This window comes from Petaurus breviceps, unplaced genomic scaffold (assembly GCF_028583685.1).
Source record: "Petaurus breviceps papuanus isolate PSGF00001 unplaced genomic scaffold, PetGlider_PUasm1.0 183, whole genome shotgun sequence".
Lineage (NCBI taxonomy): Eukaryota > Metazoa > Chordata > Mammalia > Diprotodontia > Petauridae > Petaurus > Petaurus breviceps.
Window position 1 is genome coordinate 555,269 of NW_027185791.1, and position 26,275 is coordinate 581,543.

The following is a 26,275-nucleotide window of genomic DNA, read 5'->3' on the forward strand; positions in this document are numbered from 1 at the left end:
CTGCAAATACTTCCACATTAAACATTAGACAGGTTATAAACAAGGATTGTAACCAATGGAATATGGGAAAGAGGAAACAAAACCAAACAAGAAAAAGAAAGAGAGCAGGTAGTTTGCTTCAATTTGCATTCAAACTGTTCTTTCTAGTTCTTTCTCTGAATGTAGACATCTCTTTCCATCATAAGTCTTTTGGAGTTGTCTTATAGCCTTGCATTGCTGAGAAGAGTCCAGTCTATCAAAGTTGATCGTCACACATACATTGTGCCTGTAATTGTATACACGCCATATATATTCTTCTTTTTTTTTTTTTTGGAGGGCAATTGGGGTTGAGCAACTTGCCCAAGGTCACGTGGCTAGTTTTTGTGTTAAGTATCTGAGGCCAGATTTGAACTCAGTCCTCCTGACTCCAGGAATGTTCTATTCACTGTACCACCTAGCCGCCCCAAGTCATATATATTCTTAAAATGTCCAAGGCATACTACAAATTACAGTTTAGTTGACAGTGATCTCTTTGGAGGGAGTTCTGGATGGAATCACAGTTTTGAATTTTTTTTAATTTAGAAGTATATTAACTATCTGAATGCAAATTTTCTCTTCCTTTTTGGAGGTAAGTGGTATAAAAGAGGACAGTCATAAATTTCTCATGTTCTTAACTTTCATTTTAACTTGAAAGTGAACAACCCTCTTACTTCTGAGGATCATTATAGATACAGATGCCACTGACAGACAGGTGACATAGGCAGAGGATCAGGTAGAAAAAAAAGAAAGGAAAGAGAGTAGGAGACAAGGTGGACAGATGGGGGAAGGGAAGGTCACAAGCATTTATTAAGTGCTTATATATCAGGCACAGTGCTAAGTGCTTTACAAACATCTCATTTGATCCTCACAACAACCCTCAGCAGTAGATGCTATTATAATCCCCATTTTACAGTTGTGGAAACTGGGGCAGACAGAAATTAAATGACTTTTCCAGGGTCACATTACCAGTAAGTGTCAGATGGGATTTGAACTTGTCTTCCTGACTCTAGATTCAGCGCTCTATCCACTGCACCACTACCATGTTTCCCCGATAATAAGACCTATCCTGAAAATAAGCCCTCCCCTTACTGTGTAAGATTTCTTCTTGGGTTTAGGCTTCAGTGTTCACTGGCCTAGAATCCCACTGATCTGGAATTTATTTCCTATACTTTCCTGAAGATCTTGATTTCTCTCCCCTGGAAGTTTTAGCTTCCTGGAGCAACCTTGATTGGTTTTTCTCTAAAGATAATTCAATAATCATTTATTGTGACTGATTCTTTCCCTTAGGTTAAGCTTTTTTTCCCTTCACATCTTTTTAGACTGGAACTTTGGTTCTATTCCTTTCTTGAGTCACATAACTAATGGCCTTAAGTCCTAGATGACCTTTATTCTAGAACCTCCGTCCCCACATTGTCCTTTATTGTAGAAATCCCCAGCACACTAAGTAGTCATTCACTTATGTTGAAACTCCATTAAACTTCCACTAAAGATCCTATTTCTTTGACTCCTCTGACTTAAGTCATTGGTCAGTGATATTAAGTCATTGAGATAGCTAGACAGGACCTTTTACTCAGTATATAAACATGACATAAATAAACACTTTCATTCTTTTCACTTGGTTCTAGCCCTCAAGGGTCCTCCTTTACCTAGGGGATTAGATTTCTAGAAACTCCATTCCTCACAGATTTATTATAGAAAAAAAAATTGTATTCATATAACGAACATATTCCTAACAGTAAAGACAGAATTAGGATAAGACATCTATCTATTTACCAAAACTTCCATCAAACAGTCTACAATCTCTTCAGGGTATGTATTCTCCCCACTGATAGAAATAACAATCTTTTAAAAACTAAATAGTAGATGCTCTTTGAGAGTTGTTATTGCCAAAAATTTAATCACCCTTGTGCGTACCCCAAAACTGTGTGCAACAGAGATCTTTGCCCAAATAATACCCAGAGGCTTCTCAAGGTAGGAAGCAGAAATGAATGGTTTATTAAGATCTCGAGAAAGGGCAACCCCCCCCCCCCCCAAATGGTCAGGGAGGAGAAGCAATTTACAAAAGGAAATAGCAAAGTTGTAAAGCCCTAACACCAAATTCTCCCCCACCCCCCTTCTGACCCTTTTCTTCCATTGGCTGGAAGTCAGGTGCACAATCTAAGCATGGCAATACCGACACAAGCAAACAGTAGACCACCCAATGTACATTTGAGAAAGCACTTCTGTCCTTATTTGCTGAGGTGTCACTGAGGAGAGGGGTGACTGCCTACTGCTCTGAGTTTTGAGTCCTTGTAAATCATGTGATTTCCAGTGAGGGAATCCACAAAAAGCCTTACTTGGTTTTAGAGTATAGTCTGAGAAGCTTTCACTTCTTTCACTCATCCTGAAACCAGTTGGGGATGGGATTCTCTGAATGCCATCGCTTCTTAGATAAGAAATAAACAGTCCTTTACCAGGTCTGTAACCAAAGGCTTCCAAGCTTAATAGGATTTAGTAGGGCCTATGCTCATAGTGGCCCTCAAATATCCAGGGTCATCCACATATCACAACAGGGTGTTGGAATATGACTTTATTGGAGATCTATTTAAAAGAAAAAAAAAGCCATTTAATTCAATTGAATTTCCCATCTCTTTAGTGCTCTGTTCACCTTGAAATTCAAAGGAACAGTTCAGTAATCATATAGCAGATAAGAAGAAAAAATAAATCAAGTCTGGAAAGTCAACTAGGTGGTTTGCCTTAATGAACACCTGAGGTTATACCACATCTAAGAGTCTGAGAAAAGTTTTTAAAATGTGGGATCCTAAGATCATTGATGTAGAACTAGAAAGGACCTTAAGAAGTCATTTAATTCAACCTTCTATAGATGAGGGAACCAAAGCTCAGGCCTGCTAGGTAATTTGCCCAAGGTCATGCAGATGGTAATTAGCAGAGATTAGATTTGAACCAGTCTTCTAGTTCCAAATAGTGATTTTTTTCCCCCACTGGACTAGTAATTTGGGAAAGAGAAATCAAATCCATTTATTCTCTGTTTTACCTATATCTTAATTTCCCCAAAGTTATAGAACGGGGAGATTTTTAAACAAAAAAGGGCAGGTAAAATGTTACCTTATTCGGGATACAGGCAAAGGAAGTCACTCATAAATATCCACTTATTTATTGGCCATAACACATTTCCTAATCCCTAGGTAAATGTTATTTCAGTCCTAATTAACATTTAAATATTTTAATTTAATTCTTTGAAACCACTTGATAAGTCATAGCACCCTACAAGACATGCTTGAGGTACACACTCTACACACCTTAGCCTATTCCTTGGTACTTTTTCTGGTTCAGGTTATGTGATAGTACAGATACTCCATGGGCTTGTTTGTATTGTTTACTTATTTCTTGGGTGTTTAATATACTTGACCCCCTTTCTTGAGGGGGGATGTTTGAGAATATCAGTTATCTAAATGGTTCAGTACATTAGGGTTGGGTACACGACAGCATTTTCTACTCAGAGCATGTTTCTTGGTCTCACCTCTAGTCCCAGACATACATGGCTGGCTACCATAGTGCTGAGTAAGGCACGTTAAAAAAACATTAGACTATTGCACTAGGCTGCCTCTGGCCTCAGACATTCAATATTCCTTTTGTTCAAAGAACAGGAAATGCTACACAATGTCTCTTCAGAAAGCAGTTACATGGCAATCCTTTTAAACTCCTAGGAAACCCTTTGTGCCCCAGGGTTCATGGGTTTTTCTATAATGTATAGTTCTCTATTAAGAAATACATGAAACAAAAAACAGGGGACTTAAGCTATGAATTTGGTCCAAATTGTTTTTTTAAGGAAAAAAAGATATAAAAATAATTTTATTTAGCACATTAGAAAATACTTGCTTTTTCTCTTTAGAGATTGATTATTAATTTTTTGCAGAATATTACACATATCCACCCTATCCCACTTCAGGTCTGGAAGTCTGTCATTCACTCTGTGTTCCAGCAACTGTAAAGTAGGATTAAATCATTATGTTGGATATTTAAAAGTCAAAAGTCAACATTTAATAATGCTGATAATTATCTTCATCTTTGTAATACTTTATGCTTTTTCCCTTTGAGTTTTTTTTTAACACTATTCTGTCCCTTGATCCTCATTATAATTCTCTAATGTAGGTTAGGCAGATGGTATTACCCTAATTTTATAGATAAGACATCGAATGGCTTGCTCAAATTTCTTTAATTGCTTAAGAGGACTGGAATCAACTGTTTCCTTGTATAGTTTTATATTTGTCATAAAGAACTATAAGTTTCTATAGTCTTTATATAGGGAAAACTATGCTGCCAATATCAATTAGCAAGTATTTATTAAATGTCTACTATGTGTCAATCACGATGCTAAATGCTAGAGATTCAAGTATAAGGAATGAAACAATTCATACAGCGAACTTACATTCTCATGGGAAAGACAAATACATATAAAAACATATGTAGCATAAATATGGACTCAATAAATATTATACAAGCTAGTTAAACATAATGTAGTTTGAGAGAGAAGAGTATTGAGGTAATGAGAAAAGGTTTCATATACAGAATATGGTGCCTGAGCAACATCTTAAAGAAAGTGTGACATTTTATGAGATGAAAGTAAAGAAGGAGGGCATTCTAGGTATCTGAGATGGCCAGTGCAAAGGCATGGAGACAAAGATAGAGTCACGTGTGAGGTACAGAGAACAGGCTGGTTTGGGTAAATTACAGTCACAGGAGGAGGAGTAATTTCCAGTGAAACTAGAAAGATAGGTTGGGGCCAGGTTGTGTAGGGCTTTAAAAGCTACCAAAGACCAGCCATGATTTCAGAGGACTAACGATAAAACAAATTATCCATAGTCTGACAGAGAGGTGTTAGATTTAGGGTGCAAAGTGAAATATTTGTTTTTATAAACAGCCAACAAGGGAATTTGTTTTCCTTGACAGTATATTTGTTACAAGGCATTTGTTTTTCTTCTCTGTTTCTCTTCCAGTTGGGTGGGAGGTGAGAAGGACAGAAAGTAATTTCTGCTAATTAAAACAATTAAAAATAGAGGTGTAATGTATATACTTTCAGATGAGATTTCTATATTGTTAGTTTTATTTGTTTTCCTTTGTTACAAGATACTTCCCCAGGAGTGCACATAATCTATAAATGTTTCTAATGTAAAGATAAAACACATCAATAAAACTTTTAAAAAGCTAAACAGAGGAGTTTATATTTTATCTTTGAGGAAAGAAGAAAAAAATTACTTTAGTGGTAGTATGTAGTATGGGTTGTAGTGGTGAGACACTTGAGTTAGGGAGACCAGTTAGGAGAGCAATTGTAATATTAACTGATAAATGATGTGATAAAATAGTAAGGGCCTGAATTAAGATGGTGGCCATTTGAGTGGAGAGAGGGGTTGAATGTAAGAGAAGGGACAAACAAAAGACTTGGCAAGTGATTTGATATATGCAGTGAAGGTGAGTAAGAAATACAGGATGTCAAGATTATGAACCTGACTGGAAGGATGGTGGTGCCTTTAACAGAAATAGGGAAGTTTGGAAGTAGGGGTTCTTAATGTTTGGGTTTTTTAAAGGTTTTTCAAAGGACCCCTTTGAAAACCTATGGACCTCACTGAAGAATGGATTTTGAAATTCAAAAAATAAAATACATAGGGTTGCCAAGAAAATGTTATTTTGTAATACCAGGATTTTTTCTTTTTTCCTTCTGATTAAAGAGGAGATTGAAGATTTAAGAGACATGGGGAAATGATATAGGATGAACTCTTATGAAGACAGGTAGGGATGGGATCAAATGCATGTACAGAGGAGTTGACCTTGGCAAGGAGAAAAGTCATTTCTGGAGGAAAGAAGACATAATCATAGGGTGTATATAAATACTTGGGGAAACAAATATGTTCAATTTAATTTTTGTTACTACAAATAATCTATAACCTTAAGTCTTCTGGGTATAATGTAATATTATTTATAGTAATAAAATCCAATATTATATTATTATTTTTTAAGAAGTTTTTTACATTCATGAATATTTGTGAATAGTAATAGTTTTTTGAACAGTTAGATAGTACAGTGAATATATAGTCCTGAAGTCAGGAAGACCTGAGTTCAAATTTCACCTCAGACAATTGCTAGCTATATGACCCTGGGCAAATAATTTAATCACATTTGCCTCAAGTTCCTCATCTGTAAAATGAACTAGAGAAGGAAATGACAAACACTCCCGTATCTTGGCCTAGAAAACACCAAAAAGGGGTCATAAAGAATCAAACATGACTGAAAATGACTAAGCAACAAAAAAGATTAATTTTAAAGAGTTTAAGATTTTACATTTATATCCTTTAAATTGAAGCTAAAAGTATGAAGTAGCAGTCATCAAAATAATTTGGTATTGGTTTAAGAATAGAGAGATCAATGAAACAAATCGGACAAGGAGAGCCAGTAGCACTCAATAACCCAGTATTTGATAAAATGGAAAAAATAAGGGGGGGGGAACCTAGGGAAAAAAGCTCCTTATTTGAATAAAAAAAACTACTGGCAAATTTGGAAAGCCATCTGGCAGAAATTAGACTTATATCACACATGTTCTACCATATGTATATACCATATGTCCATATATTCTATATTATCCAAATTCCATAACACAGCCTAAATGAATAAATGACCTTAATACTAAAATTGTGTTATTAAAAAAGTTTGAAAATAAACAGGTCACATACTTCACATAGCTATTGGGAAGAAATGTATTCTTAACCAAACAGCATTTAAAGACGGTTACCAAAGATAAACTACATAACTTTGATTACTCACAGAAAAGCTTTTGCACAGACAAAATTAATGCATCTAGAATAAGAAAGGAAGTGGTTGAATGGAGGAACAATCTTTGCATAAAATTTATTTAATAAGGGCTTGATATCAAGAAAAAATGCATATGTATATATGTGTGTGTTTGTGTATGAAGAGAGAGACAGAGATAGAGTATAGCCATTTCTGCCCTCCCCTAATAGTAAAGTAGTCAAAAGATAATGAACAAACAATTCTCGAAAGAAGAATGCAAAGTATTCACAACTACATGAAAGAATGTTCCAAATCACTAATAATAAAAGAAATTAAAATGGAAACAATCCTGAGGTTTCACCTCATACTCTGCACACTGGCAAAAATGATCTCCCAAAATGGCAATAGTCAATATCTGAGGGATTTTAAAAGAATAGGTACACTAATACATTGTTGGTGGAACAGTGAAATTTTGGAAAGTGATTGGGAATTATGCAAATAAGGTGACAAAAATGACCATACCCTTTGAACCAGAGACTCCATTTCTGGGATTATACCCCAAGGAAGTCATCAATAAGAAGAACATCCCTATCTACTCGAAAATATTTATAGCAGTACTTTTTGTGATAGCTAAGAATTGGAAACAAAGTAGATGACCATCAATTGGGGAATTGCCAAACAAATTGTATACATGAATGTAATGGAATATTGTTGTGTTGAAAGAAATGATGTGTGTGATGAATGCAGAGAAACATGAAAAGATTTATATGAACTGATGAAGAGTAACAAAGCAGTCAAGAAAACAAGGTACACAGTAACTACAATAACAAAAATGGAAAGAACTACATACTAAAAAATCAGAAGTAAATGTAAAAAGATTATAACGATTGAGCAGGACTTAAATGAAGAGATATGAAAAGACACTCCCAACCTACCCTTTTGTGTAAATAGGAGTTGCATAGATGTTACATACCGTGTTTCCCCGATAATAAGACACTGTCTTATTAATTTTTTTGGACAGAAAAACACCAGAGGGCTTATTTTCAGGGGAGGGCTTATTTTAATTAACATTGACAGCAATTTTAATAAACAGGTAAATGTGAACAAAAAAATGTACCTTTATTCAATAATGAATTCAATAAAGAACAGGATGACGCGCTCACTGCTGCAGCTCTGATTGGATGGAGCTCAGAGCGCGGCGTGCATTTCACGGGGGGGGGGGGGCGGGGTGTACACAGGGTACCGTAATGTAGTGTGTAGCGCAGGGGATCACCTTCACTACAGCAGCAATCTCAATAGGGCTTATTTTCGGGGGAGGGCTTATTTTAGAGGAATCTTACACAGTAAGGGGAGGGCTTATTTTCGGGATAGGTCTTGTTATTGGGGAAACACGGTATTATACATGTTTTTGTATTTTTTCAAAGTATTGATCAATTGTACTGCTTTTTTCCGCTCTGTAGAAATATTAATTGTCATAAGGGATGTCTCTCTGGGAGGAAGCTGGGATAATTATGGTGATATAAGAAACTAAAAATAACAATAAAAACTTATTTAAAAAAACAAATTAAGGTTAAAATTATTCTCTTCAAATTTTGAAATTATTCTCTTTGTAGAACAATAGATCAGCTTGTCACATAATGTCATTTTTAACCTAAATTTTTTTTCCTAAATTTAAAAGCCTTTAAAAGAATATTTTCAAACAGCAGAACACAAATAATATTTTACAAAATTACATGCTTCCATTTCACACTGTTTTTTAAACCACATCATAAATTCTGAACATTACTTTCAAAACTACCCTGCTCATCTTGAACTTCTGTTCTCTCTACATTTTAAAAATTATTTCACTTACCGCCTTTTTGGCGATATCTCTATTGCTATGCCCCCTGTTGGTCTCCCTTTAACTGAAAGAAAGAAAAAAGAGAAAATAATTGGACAAAATGAATCTATAAAGTGGATATGTCAAAAATATGTCCGTCTGCACCTTGTATCTATTTCTCTGGAGATCAGTAACATGCTTCATCATAAATCTTACAGAGACATGGTCAGTTGTTGCATTGATCAGAGTTCACAAGTCTTTCGCATTTGATTATAATGTGTGTGTCCTCGTATAAATCATTCTCCTGGTTCTGCTCATTTCCCTCTGGGTCAGTTTCCACTACTTAGGAGTCTCTCAGATTTTCTCCATATACAATAATATTCCATTACATTCATATACAGCACTTGGCACAGCCACTCCCCAAATGTCTAAGGGGCAATCTAAGTCACCCCCTTGGATTGTAACTCTTTGCTTTTTCCTTCTCCTTTAATCTGGAAGTTTATTTTGCTTATAGCTATTTGCTTCCTGTAATTATTCACCTCTCAATTCTCCCTACCTTTTTCACAATTGATTTTTATATATTTCTCCATCAAACTTTGTGGTGTTACAAGAGAGAAAGAGAGAAAGAGAGATTGAGAGATTGAGATTGTTTTGCTCATTCAACTTTAAGGATTAGAAAATAGAACAAAATTTAAATATTCCAGATAAATTAATGTTTTAAACATATTCCCCAATAATAGGTTTTTAAGGATAGAGGCTTCCTTTTTTAAATCCCTTCAAAACAAAATAGATAAGATAGCAGTTGTGCATGGCATTTTCCTGCAGTGATGTTTTGCTATAAATTCTGTGTTCAAACCTATAATACATAATGGAAATGACAATATTTGTATTCAGTTTGAGTGGTCCATTTTTGCAAAAAAAAAAAAAAAGAGTCTACCAGTTCGATGGATTTGGAATCAGAAGACTTCATTCAAGTCCTGGTTTTCTGTTTACTAACTATTACTTTGGGCAATTCATTTAATTTCTCTGTGTCTGATTTTCCTTTTTTTAAAGTGAAGACAGTAGTGGTGGCAGTAATAAACTTGTATAGTAAAAATACTCTGGCCTAGGGCCAGGATGGTTACATTTTCCCCTCAGGGTTCTAGAGTACCCTGTGTCTCTTCTCTTTTTCCATTGACTTGAACCTCAATTATATTCTTCTTCCACTCCCCATTAGGCAGTATCTACTAACCCAGCTTCATTTAACCATACAACATCAATTAGCTTTTCCAAAGGGATATTTACTTTGATGATACAGTAAGAATTATATAGACATTTTCCTCAACACCTCAAGGACATACTCTCTCCACCTCAGTCTCTGAGGGAAGTGGGCTCAACTTAGCTCAATTCCTACATAGCACTGGCTCCACCAAGTTCACGTCCAGGTGCCACATGACTACTGGGTGAGTGTTCTTTCTTAGCTTCCATTGGTCTGGGTCCAGAAAAATTACTTTAAACTTTTCAGGGCATCAATTATGGCCTGGTTGCATTAAATTATAGCCTGGTCAGGACTGACTCTGGAAAATTGGGATGCTGAGGTATGCCTCGGACTTTTCTAAACTCACAAAGTTGTAGAGGCTTCATTCCCTTTACTTAAAAGAGAAAGAACAAATACAGAGGCCGAGGACCAGGGCCTCTTTCTCAGAACCACATGGCTCAAGAGAGATTTCACAGCTTTCCCCCTTACAGGATGGATAGTGTCTCACTAGATTCTGATGCTGTGGGTGAAAATTAAATCATCAGGCACAGAGCAGCAGAAAGGACTGAAGGAAGGCAGATGTTAGAGGGAGCCAAGATCTTTTGAATGCCTTTACAGAAAATCAAAAAGGCTCGCGCTTACCACGTGGTTAGCCATTCAGAAATGGTTACAGAAAGCCTGCACCATGTTCTGCAGTACTTCCTGTCACTTCTCTTACACATCACCATGACTTTTCCAGAAGCAGGTTCTCAGTTTCTTCACTTGAAATTTCATCAGCTGAGCAAGCTGATGGGGTCTGTGCACACCCAGAGCCTAGTTACCTTGGGATTAAATTGTCCATAAGACCCAGTCTGCAACATGATTTATATGGAAATGTTTTGCATGACTTCACATGTATAATTGATATCATATTGTTTGCCTTCTCAATGGGTGAGGGAGAGTCTGGAGCAAGGGAGAAAATTTGGACCTCAAAAGTTTTAAAAGGAATGTCAAAATAAGTAAAGTATAAATTAAAAATAAAAGACTACAAAATATAGAGATGATACTAACTTGTACTGGCAAAGACAGGTGCCTCATCTGGGAGTTTCCTGTGTCTATGATAGCATGGGTCAATCCATTTCTTTTTCCCTGATAATGCTTATAATGAAGGGAATTTCCCTGTCTGTTCTCTGTATCTGTAGCTTCAATCTAGTATCCAATACCCCTAGCTTTAATCCTACTTTATCAGAAACAAAAAGAAAATAAATTAAGCATTGATTAATATTGAGTAATAAAATACTAATTTAGTAGATGCACAGAATTTTAAAATGCTTAAGTTGTAGTACTGTACATTTGTTAATCTGTAAAATTTGTGGTATTTTTTCTGAAGTGTTGATTTCCACTGTGAAGAAATAAGATCTTTTTTGCTTGAATGTGAAAGTTGTCCTTGTGCATAGCCTGCAGAAACCTGCCTTTCTGGTTCTTAATGTCATGTTAATCTATGAAGGTGTTATTACTTGTTAGACAAATTCTCTGCTCCTTGTTGAAAACTTTATTGATGGTATTTTCAAATAAGCTTCTATTTGGACTACTCTAAGATTATAAAACTCTGGTTTATAATCTGCCATGTTGTTTATAGGCCTGCTGTGTCTAACATGTAGATTGCATATAAGTAAATGTGATTATGCTTTCCGAGAATCTGCTGAGATTGTGTAGCATAATCTATTCTGTACTGTAGAAGACTATTCTGAGTCTTTTCCCCTTCATTCTTAACAAATTAACATATTGAAGCATTTCCTATTTGTAACCCTAATCAAGTTCATAATTCTTGTTTTCCTGAGAATAAAATTGATTCTAAAAAGTCTGAAGCTTCTTTTATTTGAAAGTATTATTTTACTTTTACTTTGCTTCTCCCCTTCCCCCGCCCCATTTTACCTGTTGAGAATGGAAAGCCATGTGTCCATCAGTTTGCAGAATAAAAATTAGACCTGTAAGTTTGATTTAAATAATGGGTTGAGATGGCTTGATAAAAAGTTTTAATGAAAGTCTTACCTTTCCCATATCCTGCAAAATTTTAGTTATAAAATAATCTTTCTTTATACTGTCTCCAAAAGATATTGATCTCTCACTGAAACCAAAAAATAGTTTTAATAAAATAAAAATGAAAACTGATTATCATTGAATCTATTGATATAAGCATGACCAACAGAAATTAATTCATCCATCTTATCCATTATATGAAGGTTTTAATTGGATGAATAAAAGGGAAATTCCCACAGGAGATCGGAACACAGAGTCAGTAATAATTTATGTGCTACCATGTTTTTTGAAACAATGTTTCTTTATTTGTCATGCAATTTTTGTTTTGGTTTAGAACAGGAAAATTTTCCTGTGTTTTTTATTCCTGCCCTGCCTAATCTTAAACTTTCCCATCAGTGAAGTGAAAGTAGTAACATTGTAAATTTAGAACTAAAAATTATTGGACAAAAATGGGTATTTATGCCCTCCCTTTCAAAAGTACATGAAAAAAATCAATATATGGAAGGTAACCATGCAGATCAATTTCTCCACAGCTCAACCAAATGTAACTCAGGCCTCCAATCTTGAAATGTAGCCTGTGTATTTGTCCCTTTTGTAAGTTTTAAGGGTATTAGGAGTAGAGTCTTTATATAGCAGGAAATGATAGCCACGCATGCCCAAAATATTGTGGGATTATACAGATCTAAGATTAATTTTAGGGGGTTTGTGTTGCAAACACTTTCCATGACTGGTAAATTCATGGCTCACTTATTGCAATTGTACTTAACATCTCACTTAGTCTACTAAGACAGCATGAATACTGGATTTTTAGTTGGAAAACTCTAGTTTGAAGTCAAATTCTCTTTCCTATGATCTTGGGCAAATCACAGCACCTTTCGTCCTCAATTCACTCTTCTGTAAAATGACTGAATTAGATACATCAAGAGGTTCTTTTTTGGGGGGAGGGCAGGGTAATTTGGGGTTAAGTGACTTGCCCAAGGTCACACAGCTAGATTGAGAGGTTCTTAATCTTTTTTATATCATGTACTACTTTAGCAAGATCAGAATATTTTTAAATGCCTAAAATAAACTACAGATTGCAGAGGAAACCAGTTATTTTGAAATAAAGTATAATTTCTTTTTTTGTTCAAGTTTGTGGACTCACTGAAATCTGTTTGTTGTTCAGTCATTTCAGTCATGTCTGACTCTTTGTGAATCCATTTGGGGTTTTCTTGACCATTGCCAAGAATACTGGGGTTGCTTGCCATTTCCTTCTCCAACTTATTTTGTAGAAAAGGAACTAAGGAAAACAGGCTTAAGTGACTTGCCCAGGGTCATACAGCTGGGACCAGATCTGAACTTGCCTCCAGGTCTAGTGCTCTATCTACTATACCACCTAGCTGCCCCTGACATCTATGTACTTTTTGATTAAGACGCTCTGGACTAGGTGACTAGGTTCCTTTTAGCTCCACTTCTTTTAAGTTGATGACTTGAATATACAAAATAACCAATTTTTCTGGTGTCCTCCAGGCTGCTTAGTTTCTGTCTTTTTAGGAGAGAAAAAAAAAATCAGAAGGCAAATAAAGAAGAGGCAATAATATCTACTTTTAAAAAATAGTATCTGCTTTACTACCATACTAAAGATCATGGGACTTTTCCATTTGACTTACAGCTGAAACTTTATATATGTATGTTTCTCATTAGCATATAGGTTCCTTGAGATCAGGAATGGCCGCATTTTCTATTAGTAATTCTAGTGCTTATTAGCAGAGTGCTTTACACATAGAAACAATTAAAGTACACAGTAGCATAACATATAGAATCTTGAATTCTCTAGGCACAATTGTTAATGAAACTGCTGACTACCAATTATCTAATATGAATATTAAAGAACTTTCAAGAAACACTGCCATATTCTTTCACCAGTAGTCTATTAGAGAGATTGGAAAGAGTGGGAGATATAATAAATTCTCTTTCTACCAAAAAATGATAAGACTATAATCTATTAAAGGCCATTACTCTTCTCACTTGGGGAATCTTTTTGGCAATGACCAATAGATAGAATGCAAGATGATTTAAAACCTACAAAAAAACCCCAACATAATTTTCTTAAAGACATATGGACTACTTCTGAGTCATACGATCAGCAAGATGGAGGACTAGACATTTTCTCCAAACTTCATGACCTCTCATACTTCTCTGAAATAAGAATTAGGCAAAAGAAGTAAAGCAGTTGAAGTTGTTTCCACAGGATGACCAGAAGCCTAGTGAGGCAACAATCTGATTTGATCAGTTAACAGCAGAGAAAGTTACTTCCCAATCCCTAGTTGACTCATGCAGCTGCTCCCTCTCTTTCTGCCCCCGTGCTACGGAGGGGCAGCACAGCATCACCCTCCTATTGTGCTCTGGGCTTCGCTCACCCTTCTTTCTACGGCTGCAGTCTAGACTCCCTAAGCCACTGGCCTGCTCATGCCCTTATTCTACCATTCTGAGGCAGCAAGAAACAGCACTCTACTTTTCCCTTCACCTTTAATGCATGCAGCAAATATGGGAAAAAAGGAGCTTATTGTGCTTGAGAAGGCAGCATGGCAGCGTGCTATGCTGCAGCAGAACTCAACATAGAATTGAGGAATACAGGGAAATGCAAAGTAGAACCAGCATCTGGGGGGTGGGGACCGGGGGCTGAAGGAAAGGGAATTGGCATATAAGTGAAACCAATGCTATCCCCTCAGAAGTCCCTTGGAGTAGAGACTGAGGCTAAAGAAATGTAACTTCTCCATTGAGGGCAGAGACTAAGAAAGCTTTGAGATCTAAGCTCTAAGGAAACTTCCATCAAAGGGTCAAGAAGTAATCAACAGAAGAAAATGAAGGGGAAAAGACTGAATTGACCAAAAATCTAAGGAGAAAGAAAATTCAATTAAAAATCTTGAACACATAAACGAACAAGGAAGATATTAATAACACTAGGGAAGATGGCTTCCAGTTTATCCAAAAGAGTCCAGACATCTAAGAATAAATATTTTAAGACAGAGGAAAATAAAACAACACCTGATGAGGCAGAGGATCCTGTGGATTCTCAAAAGAACATGGAACCACAGCAGTATGTATTCTAATGGTTCGAGAGAAATTAAGAATTATGAAATCAGAATTTATGTCCTGCACAGCAGAAATAATTGGCAGAATAAACAAAAAAAATTGAATCCATAGTGACAAATCTCATTACTTAGAAGTGAAGGCCAATCTCAGAAAAAAGAGAAACAAATTAAAAGGAATAACATTAAAAGAAAACATGATCTCTAAACAAAAACATCATGGTCTCCAAGACAGGATATGTAGGTAATTTGAGGATTGTAGGTCTCCCAGAACAATACAGTTCAGGAAATAATATGAGGAAATTGCCCAGAATTTCTGAACACAGAAAGAAAATTACAATCAAAAGAACCTACAGATTACATCCAGAAACGTAAAAGCAACTTATGCTATAAAATTCAAGACATATTTTGTTAAATATGCTATAAAATTGCATATAAATATATAAATTGCATATAAATATATAATTTATATATAATATATAAATATTATAAATATATAAATTGCATATAAATATATAAAAATGCATATAAAATATGCTATAAAATTCAAGACATATTTTGTTAAATTTAACAATTCCAATGACAAAAAATTCTGCAAGTGACCAGGGTAAAAGGCCTTCAAATATAAAAGGAAAAAACAATCATTAAAAAACCTATAATTTCAAATTTCTTTGTCAAATTGCTTGATGTGTATATTTAGCTGTTTCCTCCTTCAATTTAAGGCAATAATTATAGAACAAGTAAAATGTAGTTGTTTTTTCAGACTTTACAAAATTGTCCCTGTATTAGACAAAGTTAGTGACAATTATATCTGTGATTGTACTGTCTTTATGAAAAGATTCTTAAAATTCTTTCTTACAGAAGTCAACGAAAGGCTCTGTTATCCTTGACTACATATTCCATCACATAAATCTAGTGGAGATAGATTATTTTGGACTGCGTTACTGTGACAGAAACCATCAGACGGTGAGTAAAAAGGGATTTAAAAAGTTATTTTATAGTTTTCTAATTGTAATTCATTTTATCACTTCATTTTCTACCTTTCCTGACATGATTTTGTGGTATCAGATATTTTTTGTATTAAAATACTTTTGAAGCTATGAGAAATTACATTTTTTGCATAATTTCTTTTCATCCATTTGAAGCATCTTTTTTTTTTCTTCAAAAGGATATATAGTGAATGGAGAACAAACAGGATCAGAAGTAAGTTTAGGGTTCAAAGTCCCTATTGCTTTTTTCAGGTGACAAACTACTCTGTTCCCATTTCTCCACCTATCCTATCTTATAAATCCTGCAGATTGAGAAGGTAGTGTAATATGCATTGAGATATTTACATGGAGTGGAAGTGAGGTGATTTTGTTTGTTTTTTTACAAATGAGACAAATAAGAAATCGAGGTTAGAAAGAGAAATATGTAATGTAAAAAGCACATTATAAGAAGGTTTAGCGAAAAGTCAATTAAGTAAAATTATGAAAAATATCTAAGATTTCCATCTTTGGTAGAATTTGATAGATTAGCATCACTGAGCTGTTATTATAAAAATTATGTTTATATACAATTGGAATGCCTCAGCCATTTTGAATAAGTGGAAAGACATGGAAACAAATGTCTGCTTGTAGGATAAAAATTAAAAACTATTCTTCATTAGGAGTTTTGGTTTAATTTTGAGAAAGATTTTTTTAATGCTTTATTAACTTCTGATTTACATCATTCGTTTCCACCAGATATTGAGTTACAAATTTTCTCCCCGTTTTTCCCCTGCCCACCACCTCAAAATAGCAGTCCCACAGGATATCCCCTCCTCCAATCTGCTCTCTCCCATATTTTCTCCCATACCCCTTTCGACTTTTCCAGTGGATCTCTGTGCCTCAGTGCCTGTATATCTTATTTCCCAATTACAGGTAAAATAGTATTAATAATAGTGTATACATATACACACACATATACATACATATATACATACACACATATATATTTGAATATTTGATTTTAAAACTTTGAATTCCAGATTCATTCCCTTCCTCCCTTGTCACCCACCCTTACTGGGAAGATAAGCAGTTCAGTATAGGTTATACAAGTGTGGCTAATGCAAAACAATAACATAGTAGATATATTGCAAAAGACTGACTATATTCCCTCCCTCCTATCCCACCTCTCACTTGTTCTATTCTCTACTTTGATCTCGTCCCTTTTCAGAAGTGGGTGCTTCCAACTTCCCTTCCCCCCAGCCTGCCCTTTCTTCCATCATCCCCACTCTCATCCCCTTCCCCCCTCTACTCTTCTGGAGGGTGAGATACCCTACTTAGTGTGTATTTCATTCCCTCCTCAAGCCAAATTCAATGGGAATAAGGTTGACCCATTCCCTATTTGACTTCCTATTCTTCCCCTCCATTGTAACCATTTTCCCTTGTCTCTTTTGTATGAGATAGTTTACTCCAATCTGTCTCTCTCCATCTCCTCTCATTATATTCTTCTCTCACCCATTAATTTCACCTTTTAAGTATCATCCCTTCCTGTTAAATTGGTCCTGTGCCCTCTATCTATGTATACCTGTAAAAATATATACACACATTCACATATGTATTTATATGCCCATATACTGTCATGTATAGACTTATATATATTTCTATTCCCCTCAACTACTGGGAAAAGTTTCATAAATTACAATTATTGTTTTTTCATGTAGGAATGTTAATAGTTCAACTTTGATAAGTTCCTTATGATTTCTTTTCCCTGTTTACCTTCTCATGCTTCTCTTGCTTCTTGTATCTGAATGTCAAATTTTCTATTCAACTCTGGTTTTTTCAGCAAGAATGCTTGAAAGTCCTCTATTCCACTGAATGACCATATTTTCCCCTTGAAACATGATACTCAGTTTTGCTGGGTAGGTGACTCTTGGTTTTAATCCCAGATCCTTTGACCTCTGGAATATCATCTTCCAAGCCCTTTGATCCCTCAGTGTAGAAGCTGCCAGATCCTGGGTTATCTTGATTGTGTTTCCACAATATTCAAATTGTTTCTTCCTGGCTGCTTGTAATATTCTCTCCTTAATCTGGGAATTCTGGAACCTGGCTATAATATTCCTAGGAGTTTTCTTCATGAGGTGATCGGTGGATTCTTTCAACCTCTATTTTGCCCTCTGGTACTAAAACATCAGGGCAGTTTTCTTTGAGAACTTCCTGGAGGATGATTTCTAGGTTCTTACTTTGATCATGGCTTTCAGGTAGTCCAATAATTTTTAAATGATTTCTCCTGGATCTATTTTCCAGGTCAGTGGTTTTTCTCATGAGATATTTCACATTGTCTTCTATTCTTTCATTTGTTTGGATCTGTTTAACAGCATCTTGATTTCTCATAAAGTCATTAGCTTCCATTTGCTCCAATCTAATTCTGAAGCAATGATTCTCCTCAGTGAGCTTTTGAGATTCTTTTTCCATCTGGCAAATTCAGCTTCTTAAGGCATTCTTCTCCTTACTGCCTTTTTGAGCTTCTTTTGCCATTTGAGTTAGTCTATTTTTTAAGGTATTATTTTCCTCAGTCAGGCTGTTGACTCTCATTTCTCAATTTTCTATATCATTCTCATTTCTCTTCCCAATTTTTCCTCCACTTCTCTTATCTGCTTCTTAAGGTCCTCTATGGCTTGTAACCAGCTTGTATTTTCCTTTGAAACTTTTGGTGCAGGAGTTCTGACTTCACTGTTTTCCTCCTGTTCCATGCTTTGCTCCTTTTTGTCCCCCAAATAGGAGTGTAACGTTGGAATTTTCTGTCTGCTTTGTTTCCTTTGCCTGGTCATGTCGCCCCTCAGTCACTTGACCCCTGGGCTTTTTGCCACAGTAGGACTCTGCCACCAGACAGGGGAGCTTTTGTCCCAAACACTGGGGTTGTCTCAGCTGCTGGAGGTATTAGATGGGTGCCCTCTCTGAGGTATCCACACGCTCTGGCAAGCTGGACACACACCCCAGGACCTCCACCCTAGACTGCAATCCAGATCCAAGAAAGTTAAAGCAAGAGCAATTACCCCTCAGACTGGTGCTTGGTCCCCCTACACTCTGCAGGCCAAGGGCTGAAGCCACCAGGTGGCGCTGGCTGGCTGTGCTGGTGCCTCAGCGGCTTCTCACCCCAGGGGCAAAAGCCATGCACTCCCACTTACTGGTCCCAAAGTCCAGACTGTACTGACCTCTCACGTTGTCCTTTGTGTCTGTGTTTATAAATCTGGAACTGGCCACAGCTGCTGCTGATCTGGAGTCCCTCTGGTTGGTGGCTGGTCAGGCCCGCCCTGGGGCTAAAGCCTCGGCATGGGGCTGGGCTTGGCTCCCAGAGCGCTGTGCTGGCCAATTCCTGCCAGCCTGCTGGGCTGTTCTCAGCGGGAGGTTAGCTTCTCTGTGTCATTTTGTGGGTTCTGCAGCTCCAAAGTTTGTTTAGAGTCCCCTTTTTACATGGATTGGGGAGGGGGGAAGCTGGAGCCGTGGAGAGGTTGTGCTTCTACTCCGCCATCTTGGCTCTGCCCTACCTTGAGAAAGATTTTTATTTTGGATAGTATTGTAGTTTTATTTAAAATCCCCCAATTTTTGACTTAAAAGGAAATAACTTGTATATTATTTTGCATATTCTTTATGTCCAATGCACCAAAATCCTGTAGCTCCTCTCTTTTGCAACCCCTGTTAAGTTAGACTGAATTCATTGAGCTAAAAAAAAACCAACTGCTTGTTTGGACTATAGTGAACCAGGTGCAGGAATGTGCTACTGTTATACTATGAGAATAAGCTGCTGAAAAGACTGTTATAAAGTGATGATAACTTTATGGTTTTATTTCAGCTAGTTTCATGGCTTGCCTTTTTCAGATCTTTCATAAAGTGGTGATAGACAGATGTTGACTGGGTATCTCCCAAAAGGTATCTCTAAAAGCCCATTATTAAAACCCTACTTCAAAGGAAGAGAGTTCAACTTTATCAGGGTCAAGCTCAAATCATTTTTAAGTAAACCAACTGAATGCTACCCTGTAATTGTTCCACCCTCCTCCTAAATATTTGAAGTAAACCTTTATAGAAATGTAAATTAAGGTATATAAATACATTGAAGGTTACAAAAGGTATCTTGTATGATATGTTCATACTTATGAAATAACATTTCTCTTAATAGGAATCAAAAACAGCTTGACTCCTAGACCTAATCTGATATTTTAATGTTGCCTTGAAAGATTTGTTTTAGTAAATTTACTTAGTCCTTATCAGACTATTTTTGAATTCATAAAAACATAACATGAGCTACAAGTGAATTTCAAATGTCATTATATTGTTTAATTTTGTAAATTTCTAAATTTATTTCCAACTTAAATACAAAATGAGAAAAGAAGAAATAAATACTGCCATGTACACAGCAGAACATGAGAGTATTTAATATAAAACAATAAATTTCCATTTCAAGAAAACTAATACAATAAATGCTATACATTGTTTTCAAAGCTTCCCAGCTTTTCTTTGCTTCCTTGTGGGTTTTCTTTTGTTCTCTTCTGTGTACTTTATACTTTACTTTTTTCCTCCTCCCTCCCTTTCCTCCCCTGCCCTAAAGAATACTACAATTAAGTACAGTATATATACATATGCATATATACACATGTAGACTCATACACATACATGTAAGACCATACTATGCATATTTCCAGTTGTCATCTGTTTCTTTGAAGGTGGATAGCATCTCCAAGTCTTTCCATGTTTTTCTAGTTTTTCCTCCATCTCTCTTACTTGATTTTTTAAAGTTTTTCTAAGAACTCTTTTTGTACTTGGGACCATTTGATGTTTCTTATTGAAAAAGGAATGGGTGGGGCGGCCAGGTGGCTCAGCGAGTAAGAGCACCAGCTCCAGTGTTGGGATGACCTGGGGATCAAATCTAGGCTCAGATACTTAGCACCACACCCAGAAATAACTGGCCGTGTAACCTTGAGCAAGTTACTTAACCCCAATTGCTTAAAAAAAAAAAAGAAAAGAAGAAGGAATGGTGTTTTTACCTCCATTATCTTCCCCTGAATTAAAAACCAGATCTTCTCTATCCCCATAGTAACTATCTATGGTTGGACTCCTCCTTTCCTTACTAAATTTTTTTGTTTTATTTTGTTTTTAGCAACACCTCTCCATTCCTGTGCTACAGCTAGGGCCCCCAGCCGCTCTGTCCCACAAATGATCTTGCTCCCTACGGTCCCTCCAGTGACCGAAAACTACAGCTATTCTCTCTGCCCTGAAACTAAAACTAGGGCCTCTGCTCTCCTGCAAGCGCCCACAGCCAGCAGGGTCCCTGCTCCTCTGCTGCTGCCCTAGTCAGGTGTGTCCTCACTCCTCCTCCCCCACAGGCGCAGCAGTGCTTGGCATCAATAGTGGAAAGTCCTTCAATCTTTTCCTTCTCAGCTGTCAACCCCCCACAGATCCTCCAGATGAAAGCTTCTAAGGCTGAAGGCGCGGCTCTCTACCCAGCTGTCCTCTGGGCTAGTAGTTTGTTGATTCTGCAGTCAGCCTGTAGGTGTTTGCATTTCACTCAGACTGAACCTCTGCTTGGAGGTCAAGTCTTTCCCAGGGTCTTCTCAGGTTGTCTTAAGACTACTGCTTTACACTGACTTTTGTTTATTTCCTCTGTTCCACCTACCCTCTGAGGAGATGGCCTGCCCTTTTTTGTGGAGGAAATTAGGAGAGCTGAAAGTTTGCAGACCTACTGCATCTTCCCAGAATCCTCTTCCCCAAATGTCATTATATTGTAAAAGAATTAGCTTTTATTGACAACTATTGAGAGCTTTAGACTAATTACACATATATTTTTTAACTCCAAAGATTAAAGTTTGCTAATACTTGACATTTTTGATATTTGGGTTTTATAGAGATAACAGAACAAGTATTTTAAATACAGTCGTCAAGGGATGTTATTTTTGTTAAGAAGACAAGCTGTATGAACGACATGAAGTTTTTGTAGGCTTTTTAATTTTATTTTCCTTCTAAATAAAAAACCTAGGTAAAAAATGAGATAATTTACAAACTTCTAACCTTGTTTTGATATGTTCAAGTAGAGAGTTTGGTGTTTTACTAGTACTTCTAAATTGTCAATGGTGTGTGGGGAGGAGGTGAAAATTTCTCAGAACTTCCCTCCCTTTTTCCCCCACTTCTGTTAATCAGCAACAAGCCCTTTCTGGAGGATTTCAGATTTCCCGTCTCTTCAGGCCCCTCTTCCCTTTCCCTTGCTGTCAGTCAGCCTCCTTGGTGGGCTCCTCCGTTGTTTACCATTGGGAAAGATGTTCACGCCAAGACTTGAGCCCGCCCCCCCCCAACCAATGGGGAGAAGGGACCCCATTAGGGTATAAATTCTTGTTCTGCCTTTTGTAAAGTGACTCTTCCTCATGATTGGTCATGGGGAAGACCACCCTCTTCACCCAGAGAAGAGAATAAATTCCTGTTCCTATCCTAAGAGATCTCCGTGTTCTTGATTAAATTTTGGATGAGATTTATCATCACACACGATGGGAATAGGACAAAAGAAATGAGTAAATAAATTAGGGGGGAGTTGGAGACCAGGTTTCCCTATTTTGCCCAGGCTACAAATACCGAAGTCATTCTCAGGCCCAATTTCACTACTGAAAGGAAGGGAAGTTTTTGCTTTGCTGCATTTTTAACATGGGCTGGTTCATTCCTTCTTTGGTACCCTGGTGGCCCCAAGGGCTCACATATTAGTGTAGGATTTAGTACAGAGATGTGATCAATTTTAGCACACTGAAATGCAGAACAAGACCCACCAGCCTCACCTTCCATAGGATTATATAGACTATGCTGTCATGTGTGGTAGTAAAATGTCATTATACCTTCAGTGGGTAACCAAAACACAGCGTTTCTGAGGCATGGAAATTTTCTACCCATTTCCTTGTCCTCTGTGTAGGAGAGTGAGGGGCATTTATATGAAAATAATTTCAGTTTCCTTTTTTTAAAGGATTAAAAAGAATTTCTGGAATTATGGGTGTCATTTCCTCAAGTATCTCAAATCTTGCTTTCTAGATGAAACTCAGCTCGTTTGAGATGTACGGTGTGACATTACAACCCTCAAACATGCTTTTTTAAAGGTATCTTACATAGGTAACTTTCTATCCCAAATCATCTCTTCCATAAAGAATCATAGTTTGGTCTTGCCTTGCGACATCACTTGTGAGTCCCTGAGAATCCAATTCTAACACAGTCCTTTTTAATTTTTATTTATTTAATTTTTAATTTATGGGATAAAACAGTCATTTCTTCAACACAGTAGAATAAAAAATGATTGCACATGAAGTTTCATAGAAAAAATACACTGATTCCATAAATGATAGATAAACAGAAGTTCTATGCATTTCTCCCTTCTTTCTACTGACTCCACAAATATCCTAGTTCAGGCTTTTTTCATCTTTTGCCTCGACTCTTGCAGTGTCCTAATTAGTGTCTCTTCCTCAAATCTATTCTTTCTTGAGTCTACCCTCCATACAGGAACCAGCTTTATATACCCAAAGCATAAGTCTGACCAGGTCAATAAGCCTCAGTGACTTTCTGTAGCCTTGAGTATGAGATACAGCAAAATCATGTGTTTGGTACTTTGCATCTTCACAAAGTAGCCCAAGCTTACCTTTCTAGGCTTTTTGCCTATCACTTCCCTTCATGACTCTTACATTCTAATGCATTGCCTACTTGCTGTTCTTCAAATACAACTTACCATCTCCTACCTCTATTCTTTTGTGCTTGTTCTAGGAATTTACTGCTTCCTTATACGCATGGTTTTTAGAATCCCTGGCAGAACCAGGAGAATATTTGTACGATAACTTCATATTTCAAAAAGCAAAAAATTTGAAACACTTAACAGCACAATGATCAATCATGGTTCCAGAGGAACAATGAAGAATCCTACCCAAATCTTGACAGAAAGAGGTGATGGAACTAATGTGCAGAAATAAGAAACACGTTTTTGGACATGGGAATTTGTTTTGCTTGACTAGGTTTATTTGTTACAAGGATTTTGTTTTTGTTTTTCTTCTTTCAAGTGAGAAGGGATTATGGTAGGTAGGAAAAATAAATGTCTGATCATTGAAAAAATTTAATAATAAATGAACATTAGTTTACCACGAGAGGACACCAACGCAGAGGCCTGCTAGGTAATAAGGTACTTCTTTAAGCAATGAGAATATTGAGACTATGTTGTGAGATGCTATTATTTTGCAAGAGGTCTTGACATTTTCTGGGTCATGGGCCCCTTTTCCAGTTTGGTGGAACCTATGGCTCTCTTCACCATGTGATGTTTTTAAATGCATAGATAGGATGCCCAAGATAACAGGAACCACGTTCATGTGACCAGTGACATGGAAGAGCAGACATTTTCAGTGATCACCATTACCTCTCCAAAATTGAAAGTGTGTGTGAGAGATTAAAACATTTCAGCTATCTCCATGGTTTAGAATTCCAAAATCCACAATCAAGTAACAACTCAATGAAGTAACGGTAGAGAAGGGTAATTAATCTTTAATTCTACAGCCCATCACACTCAGGCAGGGTTGCACAGACCAACCCACTGGCTTACAACAAAGCTCAACCCTCCCTGCCCCCTCTTGAGTCTCTCACGGGGCAGTGAGACTGACCCAGATGGCTGAATGAGCCCCCTTAGGTAAAGGGCTTGCTGCCAGGCCACCCAGTTCCCCATCCCCCAGGGAAGAGTTCAAGCATGCAGGCGTGAGGTTTGGAATCCTTGAGATAAACGTGGTGTTAGGCCTCCGCCTTAGAACCCTGTAGTGCACAATGTCTGCAGGGGAAAGCCATTAGGAAGCATCCTATAAAGGGCTTGCACTTAGAACAATAGACTATTTCCCACCACTCTCAGTGCTGTCTCTTTTAATTTGCAGCCTATGGGTTGATAGCACTTTTTGTCCTGCTGGAGAACAGTAGGACTCCCAATTCTTTCTCTGTCCTGGCTTTCCACATTCTCAGCTCTGCCAGGAAGCCTGCCTTGGCCCACCACATCTCAGAAAGCCAATAATCAGAAGGTTGCTTGAGCTAAGACAGCAATGTGGTACCACTTTGTGCTGCAACGGAGCTCAGCCAGAAAATGGATGAATATAAGAAACCAGGGTGAGACATATGTATGTAAATATGTGGCTCTTTACTAAGCCTGTGGGAAATAGACCAGCATATATCTGGGGTCAGTTCTGTTGCCCTCCTCTGCAGAAATCACATGGGGCAGAGACTGAAGCCAGTGGAATGCAATTTACTTAGTATAAAAGGAGGCTGAAATAGCTTTGAGGTCCAGGCCCCAGGGAAACCAGCACCAAAGAAAAAGGAAGCAATAGGGAACTAAAAGAAAAAAGACTGAAATTTAGATTTTAGGAGAAAGAAAACTCAGCTAAAACCCCTAAGTATAAGCATATAAACCAACAGGAAAGATATTAACACCCAAAAGGGAGGTGGCCTCTAGTTTAGCTAAAAGAATCCAAACATTTATGAGAGACCTTCTATAGTCATATGAAAAAATGTTATAAATCACTATTGATTAGAGAACTGTGAATTAAAATAACTCTGCTGTATTAACTCACACCTATGAGATTGGGTAGTATGACAGAAAAGGAAAATGATAAATGTTGGAGCGAATGTGGGAAAATTAGGACACTAATGCCCTAATTTGTTGTTGGAGTTGTGAATTGATCCAATGATTCTAGAGAGCAATTTGGAACTATGTCCAAAGGGCTATAAAATTGTGCATACTCTTTAATTTAGTAATACTACTTCTAGGTCTGTATCCCAAAGAGATTTTTTAAAAGATTAAAAAAGATTTTATTTATACAAAAATATTTATACCATTTCTTTTTTTGGTAGCTGAGAATTAGAAATTGAGGGAAATGGCCGAACAATTTATTGTATATAATTGTAATAGAATACTATGGTGTCTAAGGACCAGAGGATACCTGGAACTGATAACTAGCCTTCATCATCCACAAGTACTGCAAGGCAGCAATGATTCAGATACTGATAACTATTCAGAAGTGCAGAATTGCTGGTGTTGACAGTCATTGCAAAGCTCAGAATTCTGACTGAAAACCAAAGAGTCTGTGTTGCTGACAGTAAGCCTAGGTCACGTAGGAACTCAGGGCATCACTGTAGAAATGTCAGGCTTATTTGGCTGGTGACTTATCTTGCTTCTGATACTTCAGAGAAAAAATGAGACAAGTAATTTCTCAGGTAGCCAAATATGATGCTCAATATATATTAATATGCACCCATTAATGTGTGATTTATATTCAACTGACAGAGAGAGAGAGAGAGAGAGAGAGAGAGAGAGAGGGAGAGGGAG

The 26,275-nt window shown here is 36.9% G+C and overlaps 1 protein-coding gene and 1 long non-coding RNA gene across 3 annotated transcripts in view; one reads left to right on the forward strand and one right to left on the reverse strand.

Annotated features, from left to right (window-relative positions):
• The window catches only part of EPB41L4A (erythrocyte membrane protein band 4.1 like 4A), a 205,325-nt gene that overhangs the window by 47,820 nt on the left and 131,230 nt on the right, over positions 1-26,275 (forward strand). Inside the window, exon 2 of the mRNA XM_069087776.1 lies at positions 15,809-15,913. Within this exon, the coding sequence (XP_068943877.1) occupies positions 15,809-15,913 (105 nt within the window). The remainder of the gene's footprint in view (positions 1-15,808; positions 15,914-26,275) is intronic.
• LOC138161034 (uncharacterized) overlaps positions 1-26,275 on the reverse strand; it is a 72,802-nt gene that overhangs the window by 14,421 nt on the left and 32,106 nt on the right. The window contains exons 2-3 of one of the 2 annotated variants that reach the window (XR_011168250.1): positions 8,654-8,705; positions 1,042-2,598 (exon numbers count right to left, since the gene is read on the reverse strand). This is a non-coding gene — a long non-coding RNA (uncharacterized lncRNA). Of the gene's footprint in view, positions 1-1,041; positions 2,599-8,653; positions 8,706-26,275 lie in introns of those variants that run through there. The other variant, XR_011168251.1, reaches the window with a different exon arrangement.